General features: G+C 49.3%; 3 protein-coding genes across 3 annotated transcripts; all 3 read right to left on the bottom strand.

Moving 5' to 3' along the window:
- Positions 1-92: 92 nt before the first annotated feature.
- Positions 93-9735, bottom strand: LOC144938290 (SPRY domain-containing protein 4-like). The gene is made up of 3 exons (XM_078866178.1): positions 9480-9735; positions 2324-2511; positions 93-1041 (listed from the first exon to the last, which is right to left on the bottom strand). Exons 1-3 carry the CDS (start codon positions 9547-9549, stop codon positions 679-681), a joined length of 621 nt encoding a protein of 206 aa, XP_078722304.1. The 5' UTR covers positions 9550-9735; the 3' UTR covers positions 93-678.
- Positions 9736-10345: 610 nt separating this feature from the next.
- Positions 10346-13767, bottom strand: LOC144938091 (lactase/phlorizin hydrolase-like). The gene is made up of 3 exons (XM_078865789.1): positions 13403-13767; positions 12542-12766; positions 10346-11767 (listed from the first exon to the last, which is right to left on the bottom strand). The coding sequence occupies exons 1-3, from the start codon at positions 13719-13721 to the stop codon at positions 11481-11483; spliced, it is 831 nt and encodes a 276-aa protein (XP_078721915.1). The 5' UTR covers positions 13722-13767; the 3' UTR covers positions 10346-11480.
- Positions 13768-14376: 609 nt separating this feature from the next.
- Positions 14377-21453, bottom strand: LOC144938090 (lactase/phlorizin hydrolase-like). The gene is made up of 11 exons (XM_078865788.1): positions 21197-21453; positions 20535-20653; positions 19698-19898; positions 19357-19510; positions 18406-18765; positions 17659-17830; positions 17314-17459; positions 16476-16750; positions 15799-16158; positions 14988-15337; positions 14377-14654 (listed from the first exon to the last, which is right to left on the bottom strand). The coding sequence occupies exons 1-11, from the start codon at positions 21393-21395 to the stop codon at positions 14402-14404; spliced, it is 2589 nt and encodes an 862-aa protein (XP_078721914.1). The 5' UTR covers positions 21396-21453; the 3' UTR covers positions 14377-14401.
- Between the last annotated feature and the right edge of the window lie 2381 nt (positions 21454-23834).

The following is a 23834-nucleotide window of genomic DNA, read 5'->3' as shown; positions in this document are numbered from 1 at the left end:
CACCCAGCTCTACACCTGCACTCTTGATATACAATCTCAAGAATTGTACGATACAAAATATAGTTTCGTGAATAAAAAACAGTATCGGCAAGCTTAACAGTTTATTTCCGACAGCCTTGCGGACCACCCGTGGCCCATGCACCACTGAGCCTTCCTTCATATTTGCTCGCATTACAGCTCCGACACTGCCACTTGCAGCCCCACATACATGGACATCGGCACTGGACGACGAGCACCCCAATCGGGCCCGAGAGCATTTGTCAGTGCCCATAATGTGCATTGTGCAGGTGAATGTAGAAATGATGCCACATGCTCATAACTTATCCCTCAAAATATAAAACATTTATTGTCACAAAATGGCAAGTTAACACATTGACAACTGAGGATGTTAGGTATGTAAACAGTATTGCTTGATATGTATGCAGCAAGTGGAATTCAGCATTTCTGTAGTTGAATTTATTTCTCAATAATCTAAATTTGTAAAATGTATCTCATTAGGTCATGTTTTCTTGATGAAAATAAAATTTTCAATTTATATTGAAAAAACCTACACCCGTTAGACTTATCCAGCTGGTACATTCAAACCCACATGCATGAGCAGCTCTACATCCCACAGCACAAAGACAAGTTTTCTTGAAAACAATGTTCCCTTTTATAAAAATAAAAAATCCACACCAGTTAGGATAAGCCAGCTGGTACATCCAAATCTGCATGCATGAGCAGTTCTCCATCCCACAACACAAATGTGGGTGTCAGTGGCGTGGAGAACTTAGCCTTGATTTGATTAATCAGGCGTGGCGGAGACCCTGGCAAGACCAAGCCGAGCGAGCCGGCCTCCAGATCAAGCAGCAGACCGATACGCTCCTGTTGCCCTATGCTATCGATGAGCGGCTCTGCGTGACCAGCATTCAGTGCTGTCCAGTGGCCGCTTGGAGAGAAGGAGAAGGCCCACGAGTGAGGGGCATCACCCGGACAGAGGTCCCGTGTCACGGCTGGGTCCGCTACCCCCACACGGAAGTCCGATGATTCTTTAACTGTGACCTTCATTATGCACACAACACGGGTGGGAAGGAAAACATGGTACCAGCACACACATTGCTCAAATTGTCAATTTTTCTAATTTGTGTTATGAAGTCATGCTGCAGTCTTATCAAATTATCTCTACCCCACACTGGATTAAAATGAAAATATCCAAAGCCAAACTTACAAACCAAATCAAATCATATAACGTCCTGCTCCACACTGATTGTAACATGTGCAGACTACTATAAGCATTTTCAATAAGTGTAGCGTGAACGAGCGTTCATTACTACATACCGGTAAGCACAATGTCTGATGTTTGAAAAATGTGGGGAGGATGATTGCTATTTATCCATCATGTCAAAATACTTTTTAAGGAAGCTCCTGAATTAAATATTTAGCTGATATTTCAGGAGTGTTTCACAAATGTACGTGATCCACCAAGCATTGTATTTCAGGTTTTTGCCCCCACAATGTACGAGTAAGTAAATATGAGACCAAGCATATTTTCAGTAATTATAATGATCTTTACCCAGAACATCTTTGCTGTCTCAGAACGTCTTCAAGAGAATTTACTACTATAATGAGCCAAGAATATCTGTGTCCCCTGCACGTGCCGTCACTCCACGTCAGCCAGCACCCCTCATTAATAATCATTAAGAGGTGACGTCTTCCAAATGGACCCCACCCCCAGCCAGCGGCCTTACAAATTGCACACGAATTGATGCAATGAATATCACGTCGGGGTCTGCTTTTGACTTGCAAGTTTAAGATTTACTGAAATACACCGGTCCTTGGACGGGCAAAAGGCTAGTTAGTGTAAGTATGTTTGGGCAATTCAACTGAGTCGCACATGGGAGGAAACCAGAGTGCCCAGAGAAAGTCGAGTATTTGAGGTAAAGCACTCCACAGCGAGATTCAAGAATCTGTTTAACTTTTTTCACACCGTACGTAGCTAATCGGGAGGTGCGGGGAAGGTCAAATATTGCTGTAATGTCATCCCCTGGCCACTGCCGAGCCCAACACCTACAAATCCTGGGGTTAGATAAAAAAACGTAGTTACTAAATCCCCAAATCTACACGTATTTAAATCAGTCGATTAGAGATTGTTACTCGAGGTGTTTTATGCAACCCATTGGCATTCCCATCCAAGTACTAACCAGTGTCGACGCCGCTAAGTATCCGAGATTTAAAAAATTGGGCGAATTCAGGGATGACTTGGTCGTTGCCAGACACGTGCTTCCAAAAGCGTCTCTGTGGCCACGAATGGTGTCAGTGTCACTCTGTGAGTGGTGACCTTTACCTCCCAGTAGTGGCGGCCAGAGGAAATGGTCGTGTCGCCCATGACCGCGGCCCAGTCGACAAAGCGAGCCGGGCTGGTGGGCAGCTTGCTGGAGTCGAGGCCAATCACACGGTTCACGACACCGCTGCCATCGGGTGACACCTCCAGGGCGCAGTGCGCGGTCTCCTCCCGCAGCCTGAAGCTCAGCCCTGTGGCCATGATCATTTCGAAGTGGTAATGAGCACCTTCCCCCGGTGTTGCTCACTCTCGAAGAGGGAGAGCGACTCAAGAGGGAAGGCAGCCACACGGCGAGCCAGCACCGACAATTGCCCTCTGTGTATTAAGTATTTTCGACAAGTTAATAAGTGTTTAAATGTGGGAGGAAACCAGAGCACCCAGAGAAACTCCATGCATGAGATGGGACATTCCCCTCCGTATAGGGGGGAGTCCACGTTCTTGCTGCACAGTGCTGCTTCTGCTGCCTTCTGGCGCGCCAGGGCATGGCTCCTCGGCGACACCCACAGGGAGGATCACAATTGTGCGGTGATCCACCAACCCTCGCCGCCTGCACAGTGGTGGATGGACAGGCGTGGGGTAACTAATGCGCTCTACTCTATAATCTAGAATTAACTAATGCGCTTTTGCACGCGTATCCCCCAACCAGGGTCCACGCGTCTAATAGCCATGGCGCAGCAAACATTGATAAGTCAACGGCATGGTTGCACACAAAACAACGTTAAGATGGCTCTTAAACATTCGTATCAATGGAAAGTTATTTCGCACAACTTGGTTTAGGGCTTCCTTTTAACCTGGTTTCCGCAAGGTAAGGTAATTTACCCTTACCTACTACCTTGTTTACCTACTACCCTGTTTACCTACTACCCTGTTTACCTACTACCTTGTTTACCTACTGCCTTGTTTACCTACTGCCTTGTTTACCTACTGCCTTGTTTACCTACTGCCCTGTTTACCTACTACCTTGTTTACCTACTGCCCTGTTTACCTACTGCCCTGTTTACCTACTGCCTTGTTTACCTACTACCCTGTTTACCTACTACCCTGTTTACCTACTACCCTGTTTACCTACTACCTTGTTTACCTACTACCTTGTTTACCTACTGCCTTGTTTACCTACTGCCTTGTTTACCTATTTCCTTGTTTACCTACTACCTTGTTTACCTACTACCTTATTTACCTACTACCTTGTTTACCTATTTCCTTGTTTACCTACTACCTTGTTTACCTACTACCTTATTTACCTACTACCTTGTTTACCTACTACCTTGTTTACCTACTGCCTTGTTTACCTACTGCCTTGTTTACCTACTTCCTTGTTTACCTACTGCCTTGTTTACCTACTGCCTTGTTTACCTACTACCCTGTTTACCTACTACCCTGTTTACCTACTGCCTTGTTTACCTACTTCCTTGTTTACCTACTGCCTTGTTTACCTACTTCCTTGTTTACCTACTACCTTGTTTACCTACTACCCTGTTTACCTACTACCCTGTTTACCTACTACCTTGTTTACCTACTACCTTGTTTACCTACTATCTTGTTTACCTACTGCCTTGTTTACCTACTACCCTGTTTACCTACTACCCTGTTTACCTACTACCCTGTTTACCTACTACCCTGTTTACCTACTACCCTGTTTACCTACTACCTTGTTTACCTACTGCCTTGTTTACCTACTGCCTTGTTTACCTACTGCCCTGTTTACCTACTACCTTGTTTACCTACTGCCCTGTTTACCTACTGCCCTGTTTGCCTACTGCCTTGTTTACCTACTACCCTGTTTACCTACTACCCTGTTTACCTACTACCCTGTTTACCTACTACCCTGTTTACCTACTACCCTGTTTACCTACTACCTTGTTTACCTACTGCCTTGTTTACCTACTGCCTTGTTTACCTACTGCCTTGTTTACCTACTGCCTTGTTTACCTACTGCCTTGTTTACCTACTACCCTGTTTACCTACTGCCTTGTTTACCTACTGCCTTGTTTACCTACTGCCTTGTTTACCTACTGCCTTGTTTACCTACTGCCTTGTTTACCTACTGCCTTGTTTACCTACTGCCTTGTTTACCTATTTCCTTGTTTACCTACTACCTTGTTTACCTACTACCTTATTTACCTACTACCTTGTTTACCTATTTCCTTGTTTACCTACTACCTTGTTTACCTACTACCTTATTTACCTACTACCTTGTTTACCTACTACCTTGTTTACCTACTGCCTTGTTTACCTACTTCCTTGTTTACCTACTGCCTTGTTTACCTACTGCCTTGTTTACCTACTACCCTGTTTACCTACTACCCTGTTTACCTACTGCCTTGTTTACCTACTTCCTTGTTTACCTACTGCCTTGTTTACCTACTTCCTTGTTTACCTACTACCTTGTTTACCTACTACCTTGTTTACCTACTACCCTGTTTACCTACTACCCTGTTTACCTACTACCTTGTTTACCTACTACCTTGTTTACCTACTATCTTGTTTACCTACTGCCTTGTTTACCTACTACCCTGTTTACCTACTACCCTGTTTACCTACTACCCTGTTTACCTACTACCCTGTTTACCTACTACCCTGTTTACCTACTACCTTGTTTACCTACTGCCTTGTTTACCTACTGCCTTGTTTACCTACTGCCCTGTTTACCTACTACCTTGTTTACCTACTGCCCTGTTTACCTACTGCCCTGTTTACCTACTGCCTTGTTTACCTACTACCCTGTTTACCTACTACCCTGTTTACCTACTACCCTGTTTACCTACTACCCTGTTTACCTACTACCCTGTTTACCTACTACCTTGTTTACCTACTACCTTGTTTACCTACTGCCTTGTTTACCTACTGCCTTGTTTACCTACTGCCTTGTTTACCTACTGCCTTGTTTACCTACTACCCTGTTTACCTACTGCCTTGTTTACCTACTGCCTTGTTTACCTACTGCCTTGTTTACCTACTGCCTTGTTTACCTACTGCCTTGTTTACCTACTGCCTTGTTTACCTACTGCCTTGTTTACCTATTTCCTTGTTTACCTACTACCTTGTTTACCTACTACCTTATTTACCTACTACCTTGTTTACCTATTTCCTTGTTTACCTACTACCTTGTTTACCTACTACCTTATTTACCTACTACCTTGTTTACCTACTACCTTGTTTACCTACTGCCTTGTTTACCTACTTCCTTGTTTACCTACTGCCTTGTTTACCTACTGCCTTGTTTACCTACTACCCTGTTTACCTACTACCCTGTTTACCTACTGCCTTGTTTACCTACTTCCTTGTTTACCTACTGCCTTGTTTACCTACTTCCTTGTTTACCTACTACCTTGTTTACCTACTACCTTGTTTACCTACTACCCTGTTTACCTACTACCCTGTTTACCTACTACCTTGTTTACCTACTACCTTGTTTACCTACTACCCTGTTTACCTACTGCCTTGTTTACCTACTACCCTGTTTACCTACTACCCTGTTTACCTACTGCCTTGTTTACCTACTGCCTTGTTTACCTACTGCCTTGTTTACCTACTACCCTGTTTACCTACTACCCTGTTTACCTACTACCTTGTTTACCTACTGCCTTGTTTACCTACTACCTTGTTTACCTACTACCTTGTTTACCTACTGCCTTGTTTACCTACTACCCTGTTTACCTACTACCCTGTTTACCTACTACCCTGTTTACCTACTACCTTGTTTACCTACTACCTTGTTTACCTACTGCCTTGTTTACCTACTACCCTGTTTACCTACTACCCTGTTTACCTACTACCTTGTTTACCTACTGCCTTGTTTACCTACTACCTTGTTTACCTACTACCTTGTTTACCTACTACCTTGTTTACCTACTGCCTTGTTTACCTACTACCTTGTTTACCTACTACCTTGTTTACCTGCTGCATTGTTTACCTACTGCCTTGTTTACCTACTGCCTTGTTTACCTACTTCCTTGTTTACCTACTACCTTGTTTACCTACTACCTTGTTTACCTGCTGCCTTGTTTACCTACTACCTTGTTTACCTACTACCTTGTTTACCTACTACCTTGTTTACCTACTACCTTGTTTACCTACTGCCTTGTTTACCTACTTCCTTGTTTACCTACTACCTTGTTTACCTACTGCCTTGTTTACCTCCTACCCTGTTTACCTACTACCTTGTTTACCTACTGCCTTGTTTACCTACTGCCTTGTTTACCTACTTCCTTGTTTACCTACTACCCTGTTTACCTACTGCCTTGTTTACCTCCTACCCTGTTTACCTACTGCCTTGTTTACCTACTACCTTGTTTACCTACTGCCTTGTTTACCTACTACCTTGTTTACCTACTACCTTGTTTACCTACTACCTTGTTTACCTACTACCTTGTTTACCTACTACCTTGTTTACCTACTTCCTTGTTTACCTACTACCTTGTTTACCTACTGCCTTGTTTACCTCCTACCCTGTTTACCTACTACCTTGTTTACCTACTGCCTTGTTTACCTACTTCCTTGTTTACCTACTACCCTGTTTACCTACTGCCTTGTTTACCTCCTACCCTGTTTACCTACTGCCTTGTTTACCTACTACCTTGCTTACCTACTACCTTGTTTACCTACTACCCTGTTTACCTACTGCCTTGTTTACCTACTACCTTGTTTACCTACTACCTTGTTTACCTACTGCCTTGTTTACCTACTACCCTGTTTACCTTACTACCTTGTTTACCTACTGCCTTGTTTACCTACTGCCTTGTTTACCTACTGCCTTGTTTACCTACTGCCTTGTTTACCTACTGCCTTGTTTACCTACTGCCTTGTTTACCTACTGCCTTGTTTACCTACTGCCTTGTTTACCTACTGCCTTGTTTACCTACTGCCTTGTTTACCTACTGCCTTGTTTACCTACTGCCTTGTTTACCTACTGCCTTGTTTACCTACTGCCTTGTTTACCTACTGCCTTGTTTACCTGCTGCCTTGTTTACCTGCTGCCTTGTTTACCTACTGCCTTGTTTACCTGCTACCTTGTTTACCTACTACCTTGTTTACCTACTGCCTTGTTTACCTGCTGCCTTGTTTACCTACTGCCTTGTTTACCTACTGCCTTGTTTACCTACTGCCTTGTTTACCTACTGCCCTGTTTACCTACTACCTTGTTTACCTACTACCCTGTTTACCTACTCCCTTGTTTACCTACTACTTTGTTTACCTACTACCTTGTTTACCTACTACCTTGTTTACCTACTACCTTGTTTACCTACTACCCTGTTTACCTACTACCTTGTTTACCTACTGCCTTGTTTACCTACTACCCTGTTTACCTACTACCCTGTTTACCTACTACCTTGTTTACCTACTACCTTGTTTACCTACTACCCTGTTTACCTACTCCCTTGTTTACCTACTACCTTGTTTACCTACTACCCTGTTTACCTACTACCCTGTTTACCTACTACCTTGTTTACCTACTACCCTGTTTACCTACTACCCTGTTTACCTACTACCCTGTTTACCTACTACCCTGTTTACCTACTACCCTGTCTACCTACTCCCTTGTTTACCTACTACCTTGTTTACCTACTACCTTGTTTACCTACTACCCTGTTTACCTACTCCCTTGTTTACCTACTACCTTGTTTACCTTCTACCCTGTTTACCTACTACCCTGTTTACCTACTACCCTGTTTACCTACTGCCTTGTTTACCTGCTACCTTGTTTACCTACTACCTTGTTTACCTACTGCCTTGTTTACCTGCTGCCTTGTTTACCTACTGCCTTGTTTACCTACTGCCTTGTTTACCTACTACCTTGCTTACCTACTACCTTGTTTACCTACTACCCTGTTTACCTACTGCCTTGTTTACCTACTACCCTGTTTACCTACTACCTTGTTTACCTACTACCCTGTTTACCTACTACCTTGTTTACCTAATACCCTGTTTACCTACTCCCTTGTTTACCTACTACCTTGTTTACCTACTACCCTGTTTACCTACTACCTTGTTTACCTACTACCTTGTTTACCTACTACCCTGTTTACCTACTCCCTTGTTTACCTACTACCCTGTTTACCTACTACCCTGTTTACCTACTACCCTGTTTACCTACTACCTTGTTTACCTACTACCTTGTTTACCTACTACCCTGTTTACCTACTACCCTGTTTACCTACTACCCTGTTTACCTACTACCTTGTTTACCTACTGCCTTGTTGACCTACTGCCTTGTTTACCTACTGCCTTGTTTACCTACTACCTTGTTTACCTACTACCCTGTTTACCTACTACCCTGTTTACCTACTACCCTGTTTACCTACTACCTTGTTTACCTACTGCCTTGTTGACCTACTGCCTTGTTTACCTACTCCCTTGTTTACCTACTACCTTGTTTACCTACTACCCTGTTTACCTACTCCCTTGTTTACCTACTGCCTTGTTTACCTACTACCTTGTTTACCTACTACCTTGTTTACCTACTACCTTGTTTACCTACTACCTTGTTTACCTACTACCCTGTTTACCTACTACCCTGTTTACCTACTGCCTTGTTTACCTTACTGCCTTGTTGACCTACCTTGTTTACCGCTCGCTAAAAGCTCCGTGGCGCAGTCCGTGGCCTGCATTTAAAATTGGAATCATCGGGAGTATTCTATATGAATAAAGCGCTCAACCGAGCATGTACCTGTATAGTAGTACCCCAGTAATTACCCTGTAATCGGGTAATTTGTATGGGGTAAAGGAAAAGGTAGGCTCGTTGTTTTTGACCTTTTACCTTACCTTCTTACCTTGCTAAAGGGTAAAAGGTAAGGGTAGAGTGATTTTATTGTGGTAAGGTAAAGGTAGGCTCGTTGTTTTTACCTGACCTTGCCGAGGCCTACCTGGTCTGACACCTCTGGCTACGACGTGCTACCCACTCCAGCCTCTATCAGCGACCCTGGGCAGAGGAACGAAGCCCTGACGGTGGACACGCATGAGTAACAACAGCCGCACAAAGTGGCAGCCACACACACCACACCACCATTGATAGCCCGCCCTGGCAACAAGGCGACTTCACACCACCCGCCTGGCTACAGAGGGTCACAGCAACCCGAGGCGATAATGGACAACGCCCTCATTGCTGGGCCCAGGGTTCGCGATCAGAGGGTTCGGGTAAAAGGGGCCCAAAGTCTCTTACATCGTCTCGACGTAGCCTGCAGAGCTCGGCAGGCGAAGGCCCCGACCCGCAGGGACAAGAAGGCCGCCATGGAGACCCCGGGGCGAACACGGACCGAGGTGGGGCTTGAGAAGCCGGGAGCCGAGCTGTAACGCAGGGACACACCTCTCAGTGCCCTCTAGCGGCCAGCCTCAGTGTTGCCATACCTTTTGAAAATAAAAGTTGCCAAACGATCCTCAAAAACGATCCTCAAGAAAGTCACCAGATGTCGCGACAGACCGTCCCAATGTCAAAAACGTCACCATGGGTTTTACCATGGGAAGTAACATTACACGTCAACGTATGTACTCCTAAATGCTTTCAAGTCGCGTCAATAGACAATCCAGTCAAAGTTATTTCTCCCATGTGCAGCCCAGAGCCAGTGCTGGGAATGCCACGTTGCTGGAAGGGGTGAGTCTAACCATAGATAACCGATTCTGACTTACCAATAAAATTGTACTCATTTTATCGACCCCAAGGGAATGATGGGCTGAGTCGACCCCCAATCTAGAGTTGAACTTGCAAATTTCCGATTGGGAGCCACTTGATCAATCGCTGAGCCACCCGGCCGGATACGAGATAATTGCCCACCTATTAAACACACACCTAGAATGGCTCCTCCATCTACAAAATGTCCTCATCTCATAACACCGAAATTTGTCGCTGGTCAAGTCGCCAGTCCACGCAACGAACTCGTTGCTCATCCAGCAATGGATTGACAAAGGGCTTTCAGGCTGCAACAAACACTGTAGAATACAGCAACAGGAGAAATAGACACTCATCCTTGTTTAAACATCAACTGCTTCCTTCCTCGTGCTCAGAGATCTTTATTAAGCAAAGCATTAACACCAGGTTTCAAGGGCGTAATTCTGGTAAATATGGTGAGCATGTAGGCCTTTATGCCTTGCACATGAACATATTACATAATGGGAAGTATACATCATTAATAAAAATGTGCTTTAACACAAACACAATCAGTTCCCATGCGAGTAGCAAGATTCTGTGCAAAGCGACCAAGGCAGGTCCCAGGGTAGAGGGGCTGGTGACTCGGAATAAATGGACAAAGCAGATCCTGAACTCTCGGGAGAAGAGCACTCCTCATGCCCGTAGCGGCCACATACCATTGGGCCCACGAGACTGGACACTGCTTTTCTTGGGTCTCAAATCTCTAAACTGGTGGTTCCCAACTTGTGGTCCGTAGATAGGCTTGCCTCCTATCCAGGTGTCCAGGTTTGATCTGTAGGCCAGGTTTGACCTGGACAGTCCACACCCTGGCACCTGTATTTGGGTGGCAGGAACTGATTTCTACAATGTATGCTGCAGAGTTTTTATAGACCGCGAGTAAGAAATATAACCCAAAAACCTTTATTATGAATAATATTGGTCGCGTAAGCCTACGTGTTAAAAAGAAATATAATTTTCGTTTTATATTTCGTTGTTCATTAACACTGCATCTCACAATGCTGAGGAACCAGACAAGCTGGAAGGCAGCCAGGTGGTGCACTTGCGCAAACAACAATTGGCCAAGGCCTGCAGTTCTTTATATATGAAGTTTTCAGAAAATGAACGAGTTATACATTCGGGAGGACAACGGAGCATCAGGAGAAATCCCACAAATGTGAGGGGGCTATCCCATACAGAAGGTACAAGTCCGTACTTGGCCATACCGCATTTCCCTGTCGAGCCAGGGCATGGCACCTCGACAGTCACAAGAAGGGACTTTTGAAATATTTGTGCGAAAAATAAATCCCAAATCCAGGGAACACATTCAGTTGTGGTCTGTCAAAAAAGTGGCAACTCTGTCCGGTGGACCACCAGTGGTCCACAAGTCATGGGACATGATATGTTGAGCTGACGCAGGTGCAATTATATTCACCAAAAAATTCACAGGTGTTTTTGAGGCTCGGCAGTGATACGGGGGTGCATAAAGGGTCACACCAAACAACTTCCTGTATGAACAACTAGCACATTACACCCCGTAGGCTACAACGTGGAGGAGACGGAGGTGTCAATCTCGAGGCCGCCTGGGCGTTTGCCCTTGCGAGTCTTCGCCCTCCAAGCGGCGAGCCCCACCCCCAAGCAGAGGGTGGCCGTCAACACCAGCGTCAGCCCAAATAGTGTCCAGAGCGCCACCTCCCCGTCCTCTGCTGACAGCGAGAGCCCGAGGAAGTGCAGAGCCTTGGTGGTGACTGGCTCAGCTGTGGTGACTGGCTCAGCTGTGGTGACTGGTTCAGCTGTGGTGACTGGCTCAGCTGTGGTGACTGGTTCAGCTGTGGTGACTGGTTCAGCTGTGGAGACAGCACGCGACCCTCTGTGTTTGAATTATATCACACAGCTATGCACATCATTTAAAGCAGCCAATACTGAAATACAAATGTTTCCTTCGAATATCTTTAAGGGAGGGGGGGGCTTCTTTCGCTGTTTCTTGAATGCCACACCTGATCACATAATGGGCGATGCTCAGAAATGAGTCCATGAAAATACAACAGGTCTCTCTTCAATGAGATACCAAACACATCGCCGTCAAATCACCACTATCAAAGGTAGTTAAAAAACTTCTTTATAATACATTTTGTATTTGTTGTCGTCATTGTTATTAAACATTTACCATTTTCCTCCCTAGGTTCACTCGTACCAGAAACGTAACCCCATTCATCCAATTGGAACACGGTTTTTGCATTCGTGAATTGTGCATTTGTGAATGTTTTCAAGAACGTAACCCTTGCGGATAGAGAGGGTTAACTGTCTATAACAAAATAAATAAATAAACAAACATTAAATGCACCTTCACACATACTCTGTATATGTCCCTCCACATAACAATATAAAAGTATTTTTACACTTCCCATCAGCCACAGTCTACTGATGAGACACCGAGTTTGCTTGTGTTGCAACAATGCTGCTTAAGTAATATTCAGTGAAAAATGTTGCCCTGTGATCAATTAGATCTCAAAAGTTAACAATCGCACGCTTCTCCTGAACCGATGTGACTGCCATTATCCAATCTTTTCATTGTGCGTTTGCAGAGTGGCTGGGTGACCTACGCAGGATGAGGCAGGGGTCCGGCTTGCTGGGTTCGGGGAATCCGTTGCAGCGAATGATGGTGGCGAGGTCTTGCACGGACTGCTTGGCAACGCGCGCCAGGGCCGGGTCGTCGCGCGCCACCGAGTACAGTCCCCAGCGCCGCGTGAAGCCGTCCTCCCACGAGAAGCCGTCCAGCAGCGACCACGCAAAATAGGCGCTCACGTTGAGGCCATCCAGGGATATGGCTGGGGAGGGGAGACATCCACCATACACATCAGGATGTCAACGTAGCCAAAGACATTGATGACGTTCAGTCTTCTACCGCTGCTGCACAGTCAACACGCAGGCTCCAAGATCTGCCCTGACAGTCTCCCACCATCTGCCCTGAGGTCTTTTCTTCCCCTCAGTCACCAGACTCGTAGAGACTACTCCAATGTCTCAGCAACTGGCCCTCCTCCATCCTGCACACAAGTTCAACCCCAGCACAAGCATTTTTGCCAAAGCATATCTGTAATTTTTATCTGCCTTGTTCTCTCCGGACTTCTGTATTGCTTATCCTACCTTGCCACGAAATTCCCAGCATTCGTCTCAGACTCCCATGCTCAAATGCCAGCGAACTCTTTTCGACATGACACAGGAACGGGATCAAATACTTGTTATTATGAATTAAAATCCCGTTGAGAATGACCCTGCTCAAGCTGCACCCAGGCAGTTTACACGTGGCACTCCCAGCCACCATCGCTGAGATGACGATACCGATGCTTCCTGAGATTCACGGTGCCGCGGTGATCGAGCGCGGCGATCGTGTGCGAGGGTGGTGAGAAGCCAGTGCAGCTGTGCGTGGCTAGGCGTGCGGGGGAAAGGAGCCACGAGCGAGATACCCTTGAGCAACTCGTTGATGTATTGCGAGTGGTACAGCATCCGCGAGGCGTCGTTCAGGTCCTCGTCGCTGAGCTGCGGGGCTCCGTTCCCCAGCACCTGAACGTCGCCCGCGTCGGGGTAACGTGCCGCCACGTGGCCCAGGGCATGGCGGAGGCCCCAAGGGACGGCACGCACCTCGTGCGAGCCCGTGCCACGCCACGTCCAGTCGGGCACGGCCTCCGCGTCGCGGTCGCGCAGGTAGCTGGGCTCTGCGAGGCAAAGAAAACACGAGTTAGGGACCACCCGCGGCCGTTGCGATTCGCAAGAGACAATGCTCATCTGCCGGCAGGAACCTGCAAGTACAGATGATGACTGCGCACTCGCCCACCCTACCAATCTGACCGGCCAGGATGGTCCACAATCAGAAGTTATGAGTTCAAAACCTTACTGGGGTGGAGGGTGGTCGACTCAGGCCATCATCCCTCCAAGGTCCATTTTGTGGGGAAGTCCACAGTGATTGTCCTATGGATAGACTTGCCCCATCGTAAATAAGCACTTCAATGCTCACTTGATTAGGAAAACACTAACTTCCTTTTACCACTTGCTAATCTTAAAAAAAAATCTATAATAAAGTGGTGTGGTTAGCTGTCGTGGTGATAGGTCAGCACACCAGACTCGCAATCCAGAGGTCGCCGGTTCGAGTCCATCTCCCGGCGCAGCGGTTGAATAAATGGGGCGAGTTTCTAAGTCTCCCAATTGCCTCGGTCACCCAGCAGCATGAACAGGTACAACACACAAGTCGTGTGTGGTGGTGGAATCAAGTCTGGGTACGTTGACCTCTTCTAACACGTCTGGTCAGCATGGAAGAGTAGGCCAAATACCCTCTAGAGCTCCCTCGAGCGAAGGACCCACACAGTGGTGGCGTGAGCGAGTGATCGCAGGACCACACTTTCATGTTTTGTGATTAGTTCTGAAAATCAGTCGGAGGAAAAAGGGTTTAACGATCGGCAGCTGACCGCTTAAGCCGGGAGGGTCGTCCAGTTTGTGAACAAGGAGGTGAGGAAGCAAACCCAGGCCACACCGGGGGGGGCGTCGCTGGCCGGCCAGCGCTGGGGCAGCACGCGCCGCGTTGTCGTGTGCACGATGGCGAGGAAGTCGCTCGTGCCCCGGAGGAGGGCGCTGTCTTCTGTGCTGAGTGGAGGCAGCCGAGCGGGATCCACGGTACTCAGCATGGACGGGGGCCAGTGCCCCAGGAACACGGGGTCTCCAAACCTGTCCGACAAAACACAGCCGCTCAGCATCCCAGCCTAACTGGACCTCATCACCGTGGCCACGCATACACAGCGACACTCAAACACCGAGGAATCACGGGTTCACGGTTCAAATCTGGCAAGCCATCCTGGTTAGCATTGAAAATCATCACTAGATCTCAGTACAAATGGATTTCTGCCACCAAAACACAGATGCCAATTCCCGAACTGTCCGGGTCAAAGACAGGGATATGGCCACGCTAGAGTTTGGCCTAACTTCAGAAACAGTAACAGCAACAACAGCACGACAGAGCTGCGGTGATGAAAGCACAGCGAGGCGCGCGCACAGACGCACCACCCGAGTGTGAAGTCGAGGTACCGCTGCACCGCCTCCACGTCCCCCGTCCGCCCAGGGTCCAGCGGCTCCACCCAGTCGGCGCTCAGCGCCAGCGCTATGCGGCCACCTTGCTTGGCCCGGAAGTTTGCGTCGTACTCATGCCACGCCAGGGCATGCGCGCGCAGCAGGTTGCGCGCCACGACGTACGGCACCCGGCCCGGATCGACGTGAAGGCCCGGGGCGTGCTTGCCGTTACCATGGCCGAGCCACGCCACGGACAGGGGGTCGCTGATGGTCACCCATGTGCGCACGCGGTCGCCAAATAGTTGGAAGCACCGTGACGCGTACGCCCGGAAGTGCTCCACCACCTGCAACCATGCGGGGGGTGCGCCTCCGTGAGCGACGGTGCTGGGCAGACACGACCCGCGATCTGTCACTGCACCACTCCTCTATTAAACAAGCTTTGAATTTGGGATCGTAACGTCACCTTCCAAAATGCAGAACAAGATGACGACCCGTGGGGCACGACTCGTGATGGCAACACATGGTCACGCATGTGGCACATGACATCATCACCTCGGCCGAGAATGTTGATCCATTTAGAGATGATCTTGTCGTCGAGTTTTGGGCAACCCGCTGATCAATAAGGCCATTTTTTTCCTCAGGGTAAATTCTGAATAGCCACACATTTAAATTAAATTTCATTGTTTGCTTTTCTTGCATCACCTTCAGGAGCATTATCACGAACCCATGTTGCAGACTGACAGACAGACGGACACGGAGAGCCGAGATGCACAAACGTGTTGGGAGTAGGCGCCGCACGCGTTACCATGTCATTCTCCCAGCCTCCCACATCCTGCAGCGCCTGGGGCAGGTCCCAGTGGTAGAGCGTAACGGCGGGCCGCACACCGGCCTGCACGAGGGCGTCCAGCAGGCGGTTGTAATAGGCCACGCCGGGCTCGTTGAGGCCCCCTTGCACCGTGCCGTCGGGCAGCAGGCGGGGCCACGACAGCGAGAAGAGGTAGGTGCCCGCTCCGAGCGCCCGCACCGCTTTGACATCCTGCGCAAATAGTTGGTAGCTGTTGCACGCCACGCGGCCCGTGGCCATCCCCGCCACGTTGCCGGGCCGTGTCGTGAAGCTGTCCCAGATACTCGGGCCTTTGCCGTCTGCATTCCAGCCACCCTCAACCTGTGGGAATGCCCAAACACACATACAAAGACAAAGATCCCTCGTATAACAGACTTCTGGGCAAGTGCTGTTAGCGAGCACCTATGAACCCAGCATGGCACACGAGGAGGTGGCTGGCCAGCTCCACGCCCGGCCGTCTTTGTCTGCCGAGTGGCGATGTTAACTCATCACACCGGGTACTAATTTTAGGCTAAGTCGATCTCACGTCTAGTTGTGGGAAGTGCCGGCCGGCGTGGCTTACACTGGCACATTTCCACCACCGCAAACACGGGCGCGTTATTGAGCACGCGACCGGCGGAGCGGGGTTCACCACAGACCTGGTACGCAGCGGTGGCAACGCCCCACTGGAAGCCGGCGGGGAAGCGCCCGTGTAGCGTCACCAGCGGGCCGGCCGCCGATCCCGGGAAGCCGTTGTCATGCGCCAGCTTGCGCAGGGCGCCGACCGAGCGCTTGGGGGTGCGCGCTCGCTCGGGGTCTGAGAAGTTAACGTAATGCAGCCCGAAGCGCTCAGTGAAGCCGTTGGTCCACTCGAAGTTGTCCATGAGGGTCCACGCTGTGTAGCCCCGCACGCGCACATGGTCCAGGTGCAGCGCTGAGCAGAGGCGGTGCGGGTCGGTGGGGGGGGTAAGAGGAACATGGGGCACGTGGGACCCATGTGCGTCACGAGTGAATCCGAACAAGGTGTGCGTCAACCCAGTTCCAGGGTTCACACGATGCTGACCCTGTTGTGTGACGTTCAGTCCGTGCTCTCGTTGGTTCACGCTGGCTCGAGTCTGGAAACGATCCCTGACTCCATCCCAAAATAAGCTGAAGATTCGTCTCCTCCTTCACATATCTGTCCCACGAGATTAAAAAAATGTAGAATTTCTTACATGTTTCACAAAGCACAGAGTCTTCTTGGGATGAATAATTTCAGGAGCAGTGTTTCAACACAAGCAAACTCTGGATGTGTTTCGACATTCGTTGACTCACCAGCAGTTGGATGCTAAACTGCCAGATGTTCTTAAGCATGGGTCGTAGCTTGACGCAAAACTATTTAACACAACACAAAATAATCATCAACATCGTTGTAGACCTTAACCCACTGCCATGGACATGTGTCTCCGGAGAACCCATCATTAGTCTCCAGCGATCGCTTCCTCCTAGAGGCCCTACCTTTGAAGACCTCGTTGACGTAGGTGTGGTGGTAGAAGATTCGCTCAGCATCATCAAGACCGTCTTCCTCGTGATCGGACCAGCCGTTCTCCGTGACCCACACCTCGGGGCCACCATACTCGCGATCAATAAAATTCAGCAGTCGCCTGCATAACACACCCATAACCATCCGCCTCATCATCATCGCCACCACCTCAACCACCAACACCACCGCTATCATCACCACCATGACTATCACCATTACCACCACAATCACCAATCAACACCAGGATCGTGATTATAACCACAACCAATTAGGCGACGCTCCATTTTGTCCATGTTGTTCAGGCCTAGGTGTCGCCCCACCTCATGCCCCAGGGCACAGAGCGGTGCCACCCAGCTGCAGCCGTGGGCCAATCGGGATCCATCTCCACGTTCACCTCCATGTCCGCGTCGTACCCCACGCGGAGCTCCGAGCGCCGAGCCGGCCACACCAGCCGCGTCGAGTACGAGTTAATGGAGAAAAAGTCCGACGTGCCTGCCGCCACGCGCAAAGTAACACAGCGTGCGCCAGCGCCGACGTGAGGCCGAGACTCGCTGCACTGTCACTTGGCTGCTTTCTCAAAACACAGAAACACAATGCTCGAGGTTGCCACCTGTCCCGGCCAGTCTTGGAATTGGCACCTGTGTTCAGGTAGCAGGAACCCATTTGTACCAAGATCTAGTACTGGTATTGGTGTGTTAATACAGTAAATGTATAGACCTAGGTTGCCTGAAAAATATATCCAGGTTTGGTTGACTGTGGATACAGTGATGACCCGAGTTCCATTCTGGAGAGACCACTTGTGATGATTCCACACTTGTGCATGGTGACCTGGTGGCATGACCCGCCAAACCCCATTGGACCGGGGGATGGACTCGGCCACTAAAGCAAGAGGGGCCCTGCTGACCAGTCGCTTCATTTCCCCTTCGCCATGGAGGTAAGGCCAGGCCATTGTCCCCTCTTAGCTGGTATGATTTGCGATGTGTATTTGATCAGGATTAGAGGTTTGCCTTCCCAAGCCAACTCGTCAAGTGGTCCGATTGGACGGGGCGAGTGACCGCGCGCGTCACCTTGCACATAGGCCTGCTCCTCCGGTGTGAAGCTGGGCAGGCGCGAGGGCTCGGGGCGGTCGCGGTCGGCGACGAGGTCAGCCATGACGCGGGGGTAGCCGCCGCCGCGCCCGTAGATGGGGTGCGCAAACCAGCCCAGAGAGAACTGCACGTAGCGTTCGGCGGCGTCGACGTGCGTGCGGTTGGAGGGGTCGCGCGGCTCTGCCCAGTGCGTGTTGAGCACAATGGACACGCGGCCGCCCTGCGCCGCGCGGTAGCCCCCGTCGTACGCGTGCCACGCGCGCGCGTGCGCCCGCAGCACGTTGTGCGTCACGACGTAGGGGCTCCTGAGGGGCTCGTACACGCCGGGCGCCGTCACACCTGCGGGCACGGCAGCGCCTTCTGTCACAAAGCCCTGGGTTGAACAAGTCGTTAACTACCTCTCCTTGCAGATCGATCTAACAGTGCGACTCTAGAGTGTCCCAATGCCTCATGCAGGAGAACTCGACGTGGCTCTCCCCGCACAGTCGAAGACGACTGCCCCACTGGGCCCCCTGTCTATGCCCGTACACTATTTAGATGCCTCCTCTCACTTCACTCAACAGCTGTCGATTTACTGCAACCATAACTCTGCTCTCCACTCACAAGATCATCCTCACAGTGTCGCTGTCCCTGGAGTAAAAACCCAAACAGGCTCAACTCTCACTCAGACACGGAGCTGCCTCAACGTGAAAAGATCGTACGGACACTCAAGCATGCCGCCAGTCTCAACTCATCTCAATCTTCGTTTGAATCTCCCTTGCACAACAATCATGTGTAAGTTATAGATTTAAAATGCGTGTGTATATTACGTGTCTTTCCTGTGTGTGTGTCACTTTACACTCTGGAGACCCTTGAGATGGAGATCATTCCATCTCAAGCGCCGGTCATACACGCATGGCGATGGCCGTCGGCGTGGCGGTGGAGACTCACCCAGCCCGTTGGAGAGCCAGGCTGTGTTGTAGGGCTCGTTGAACGTGAACCAGAATTTCACGCGGTCGCCAAACGTCGCAAAGCAGAATTCCGCATAAGCCACGTACGCCGCGATTGTGCTGTCATTGACCCAGCCGCCAGTATCCTGCAGAGCCTGCACAAGCACATGGGCCGGCGCAAAGGAAGGTGAAGGTGGCCACTGCAGCTACGGGCAGTCAAGGCGCGAGCAGGGGAGTGAGTGAGAGTTAGTGGGTGAGAGAGTGAGTGAATGCGTAGGTGAGTGAGCGCGTGCTTTAGTGAATGCTTGGGTTTGAGAGCGGCTGAGCGTTCCGAGTGGTCACCTGCGGGAGGTCCCAGTGGAAGAGTGTCACCATAGGTTGGATCCCAGCCGACGTGAGGTTGTTGATGAGGTCATTGTAGTAGCGAACGCCAGGCTCGTTGGGCCCGGAGGACAGGCGGGGGTCGCCTTTGGGGAAGATGCGTGACCATGAGATAGAGAAGCGATAGTAAGAGAGGCCGATCCCGTTGAGTATCACCATGTCCTGTGGGTGGCAAAAGCATTGTGCTGTCAGTGCCAGTGCCACCAGCCACCTAAACACCAACCATTGACAGACCAGCTCTTGAACATTAACTTTAGTCGTTTTCCCCTAAAACGCCACCCTGATGACGCTATCGGCATTGCGCCACGAGATGAAGAATTCGTTTGAAATTCTCGCAGAGCAATTGCGCCCTCGCTTCATATTCGAGAACATTGCGGAAGTGGATATCACAGAGCTACCTCTGAGATCCCTAGAAGTGACCTGTGGTCCACAAACAGCAGAGAGCAGCAGTTTTCCATGTGAGAATGAGCCTAAATTTGACAGTGAAAACTATATTTTAATTCTCAGAGCTGCTCCATCTCCTCCTCTGGTGTCCTCGTGAAAACCACTGCCAGTGTCACAAAGTGAGGCTCGTTTGCAGTTGAAACCAAGACATGCTCTAGCAGCGAGTCCAGCACTCCCACGTTTCTAGTATCCTGGGAGAAATTTCAGCAGTAATGAGCACTCGTCATCGATGGGGTTGGTCAAACATACCACAGAGCTTGAGCATTCGTTGGTGGCGCCGGTTCTGGCTGCCTTCTCGCTCGTCTGTGTAATAATCGCTAACGACGGCATGAGTGAGCAGCCAGCGGGGGGCACCTGCGCGATGCGGTGATAGGAGTCGCAGGTCACGTCGCCCGTGCCCCCCCCAAACACGGGCCGCGTGTGCACGAAGCGATCCCACACCGACTCGCCCTTCCCGTCCGCATTCCAACCACCTGCACACGGGGGGTGCATGGGGGGGGCATGGGGGGGCACAACAGCTCAGGTTTTGCGAGGCAGCCACGTGACATTGGCTGAGATCGTTTTCAGCGACGGTGCGATGAGGAGTTGCCGTTTCTCTACGATAGCTCCACCAGGGTTGTTTTTGCTCTGATTTATATTTGCTTCCTTGATGCCCTTGTTTCTAAGCGACTGCCTTTGTCATTGTGGTGGTCCAGGTCACTCTTGCAAATGAGACTCCTAACCCGGCCTCGAGTTCTCACCCGTCACGGAGCTGGTCAGCGCCAGCGGCGGTTGCCAGCGGCCTGGGTTATCGGGGTCCTGAACGCCGAACGACCGGCTGAGCAGCCCCACGCTCCACAAGGCGAAACTTGCACCTCAAGGGTTTGCAGTTAAGAAACAAATTACACTCCGATCCATGACAACTCTGACGCTGGTGCTGTTTGTTGCTGGCCACTTGATGTGTTGGGCCTGTGCTTAGCTGCCATGTTTAAAAGAGATAAACATACACGTGTGTGAGACGCACGCGATGCACGCACCTTCTATTTGGTATGCGGCCGTAGATGTGCTCCATCCAAACCCCGCGGGGAAGGTCCCACTCACAAACTCGTCACGCTGCAGTGCCGACTGGTTGTGGAAAATGTCCCACACGTCCCTGCCAGCCTGGGCCCAGACCAGAACGGGGCCCAGCGTCCCAGCCAGGACCCACAGCAGAGGGGCCGGGGAGGGCCACCGCATTTCTTCTCGTAGCTCGTGTCCCCCGCCCGAGGGCCCCGAGTACGCACGTGTGGCCTCTTCTCTCGTCCGCCGCCGCTGCTGCTGCCGCTGCTACCGCCACCAGAGGATTCGTGCATCCACGCACGAGCGGGGAACCTGGCTCAGTGTGTGTGGCACTCTCTCTCTCCGTGCACCCTGAGGGATCGTTCTATAAGAGGTGACCTCGGTTCTAAAGAACACCCAGCTTATCTCAAAAACACTGCTGACTTTGATAAACCATCTAATAAAACAGCGGGAGATAAAACGCAATGGAGATAAGGGTTACGATCTGCCCTTTACACCAGCGATAGGCTTGGCCACAAGCAAACCGAGTCGGCATTCACTCTGCGTGCCCTGGGACCTCCCGGTACATTACCCTGCTTGGGGTGAAGGTTTGCTGCTCGGAGGGTGATGGGAGGAGCTTGGTGACTGTCAGCCCGAGCCCACATCTCTTACTTACAGTGTCGAGAAAAAGTTGTGAACCCCATATAATCATGGAAATTGCATAGTTTTACCATGATAGCATTCCTGAATCAAAACCCGTCTTTTCTTAAATATCTAATTGGGTTCATATTAACCAATTTCATGTGTTTTGAAACAAAATGATGTATTAATTAAACTTAAGGTTCTGGGTGTATTAAAAAGCAAGTGAAACCCTGGTTTCATTAGATGAATTAAGGGACTAATTAGAATCAGGTGTTTAAATAATAAGGTAGATCTTCAGGGGTGAGTTTGGGAGGCCCCGCCCTCTAAAAAGATCAGAAACTTTGTGAGTTTGGTCTTCACCATACAGGTGTGTGGAAACAAGTTATGCCACAATCAAAATAAATATTCGAGGACCTCAGGAAGAGTTATTGATGCTCATCAGTCCAGAAAGGGTTACAAAACCATTTCTAAGGATTTGGGGCTCCACCAATCAGCTGTCAGACAAATAGTCTACAAATGGAGAAAGTTCAAGACCACAGTCACTCTGCCCAGGAGTGGTCGTCCTTCCAAAATCTCTCCAAGAACAAATTGGAAAATCATCAAGGAAGTCACAAAGAAACCAAGAGAAATATCCAAGGATATGCAGGCCACTCTCGCCTTGGCTAATGTGAGTGTTCATGACTCAACTATCAGAAAAAGACCGAACAAGAATGCTCTTCATGGAAGGATATTGAGGAGAAAACAACTGCTCTCCAAAAAGAACATTGTTGCCCGTTTGAAGTTCGCCAAACAGCACATAGATGATCCACAAGACTTCTGGAACAATGTTCTCTCCATAGACGATTCAAAGGTAGAACTTTTTGGCCTCAATCAGAAACGTTATGATTGGCAAAAACCAAACACTGCTTTTGAACGGAAAAACCTCATTCCAACCATCAAGCATGGTGGTGGTAATGTGATGGTTTGGGGCTGCTTTTCTGCCTCAGGAACTGTACGGCTTTTCATCATTGACACTTATGCAGTTTAACACGTAGCAGGCTTTCGCGACCAATTTCATCCATAATAGGTTTTTTGGGTTAGATCGCGTATATATATAAATGTCGTTAAAACCCGCCACCACCCGACACAGCCAACTAATAAGGGTTGTCACGTAACCCTTAAGCGAGCCCTTTGACAAGTTCAAAGGGCTCGCATAATGCACGTTGCCTCAGTAATCCCCCCCCCCACCCCACATTGTGCAAGAGCGCAGAAGGGTGGTCAACACATCTACGCCTCTATATAAGGAACGAAACAGTAAGACTTCTCCACAAATCTGGCTGTCGCCTGATGAAGCTAGTTGTAATTACTGGCGAAACGTCGTACACAATTTTTAAATGTTGTGGCTTGGCTCTCCAACACACCGGTTTGCTGTACTAGTGACGAATTGGCACGTTCTGTTCACGTGACAACCCTTACTAGTTGGCTGTGTCGGGTGGTGGCGGGTTTTAATGACACATTTATATATTTACGCGATCTAACCCAAAAAACCTATTATGGATGAATTATGCATTCTATGAGAAGATTCTAGAGGATGTCAGGCCATCCGTCCGTGAGCTGAAGCTGAACCGAAACTGGATCCTGCAGCAAGACAATGATCCTGAAAGTACAAGCAATCTACAAAAGAATGGCTGCAGAAGAAGACATTCCGCATTTTACAATGGCCAAGTCAAAGTCCGGATCTAAACCCCATTGAAATGTTGTGGCAGGCCCTGAAGCGAGCTGTCCATGCAAGGCAACCCTCAAATGTTACCGAATTGAAGGATTTTTGTAAGGAAGAATGGGCCAAAATTCCTCAGATCCGATGTGAGAGACGAATGGTTACAGGAAACACTTAGTTGCAGTCATTGCTGCTCAAAGGGGTGTCACCAGTTACTGAATCTAAAGGTTCACATACTTTTTAACACATGGTTATTGAATGTAGAATCATCTATATATATAAAAGGGAAATTGTGAATA

Source organism: Lampetra fluviatilis, chromosome 21, assembly GCF_964198595.1.
Source record: "Lampetra fluviatilis chromosome 21, kcLamFluv1.1, whole genome shotgun sequence".
NCBI lineage: Eukaryota > Metazoa > Chordata > Hyperoartia > Petromyzontiformes > Petromyzontidae > Lampetra > Lampetra fluviatilis.
The sequence above is the reverse complement of the archived record's forward strand: the minus strand, read 5'-3'. Positions and strand labels throughout refer to the sequence as shown.

Bases quoted from the DNA above. Each gene is read 5' to 3' on its own strand.
- LOC144938091 (XM_078865789.1), bottom strand. From the start codon at position 13,721: ATGAGCATTGTCTCTTGCGAATCGCAACGGCCGCGGGTGGTCCCTAAC. The intron at 12,767-13,402 runs GTATCTCGCTCG...TCCCCTCCCCAG, and splicing joins CATCAACGAGTTGCTCAAGG to CCATATCCCTGGATGGCCTC. The intron at 11,768-12,541 runs GTAGGTCACCCA...CAGTCACCACAG, and splicing joins GGACCCCTGCCTCATCCTGC to CTGAACCAGTCACCACAGCT.
- LOC144938290 (XM_078866178.1), bottom strand. From the start codon at position 9,549: ATGGCGGCCTTCTTGTCCCTGCGGGTCGGGGCCTTCGCCTGCCGAGCT. The intron at 2,512-9,479 runs GTAAGAGACTTT...TCATGGCCACAG, and splicing joins GCAGGCTACGTCGAGACGAT to GGCTGAGCTTCAGGCTGCGG. The intron at 1,042-2,323 runs GTAAAGGTCACC...TGCATAATGAAG, and splicing joins CTGGCCGCCACTACTGGGAG to GTCACAGTTAAAGAATCATC.
- LOC144938090 (XM_078865788.1), bottom strand. From the start codon at position 21,395: ATGCGGTGGCCCTCCCCGGCCCCTCTGCTGTGGGTCCTGGCTGGGACG. The intron at 19,899-20,534 runs GTGCCCCCCGCT...TGCCACCCACAG, and splicing joins CCTATCACCGCATCGCGCAG to GACATGGTGATACTCAACGG. The intron at 17,831-18,405 runs GTGACGCGCGCG...GCGTGGCGGCAG, and splicing joins GGAGCAGGCCTATGTGCAAG to GCACGTCGGACTTTTTCTCC.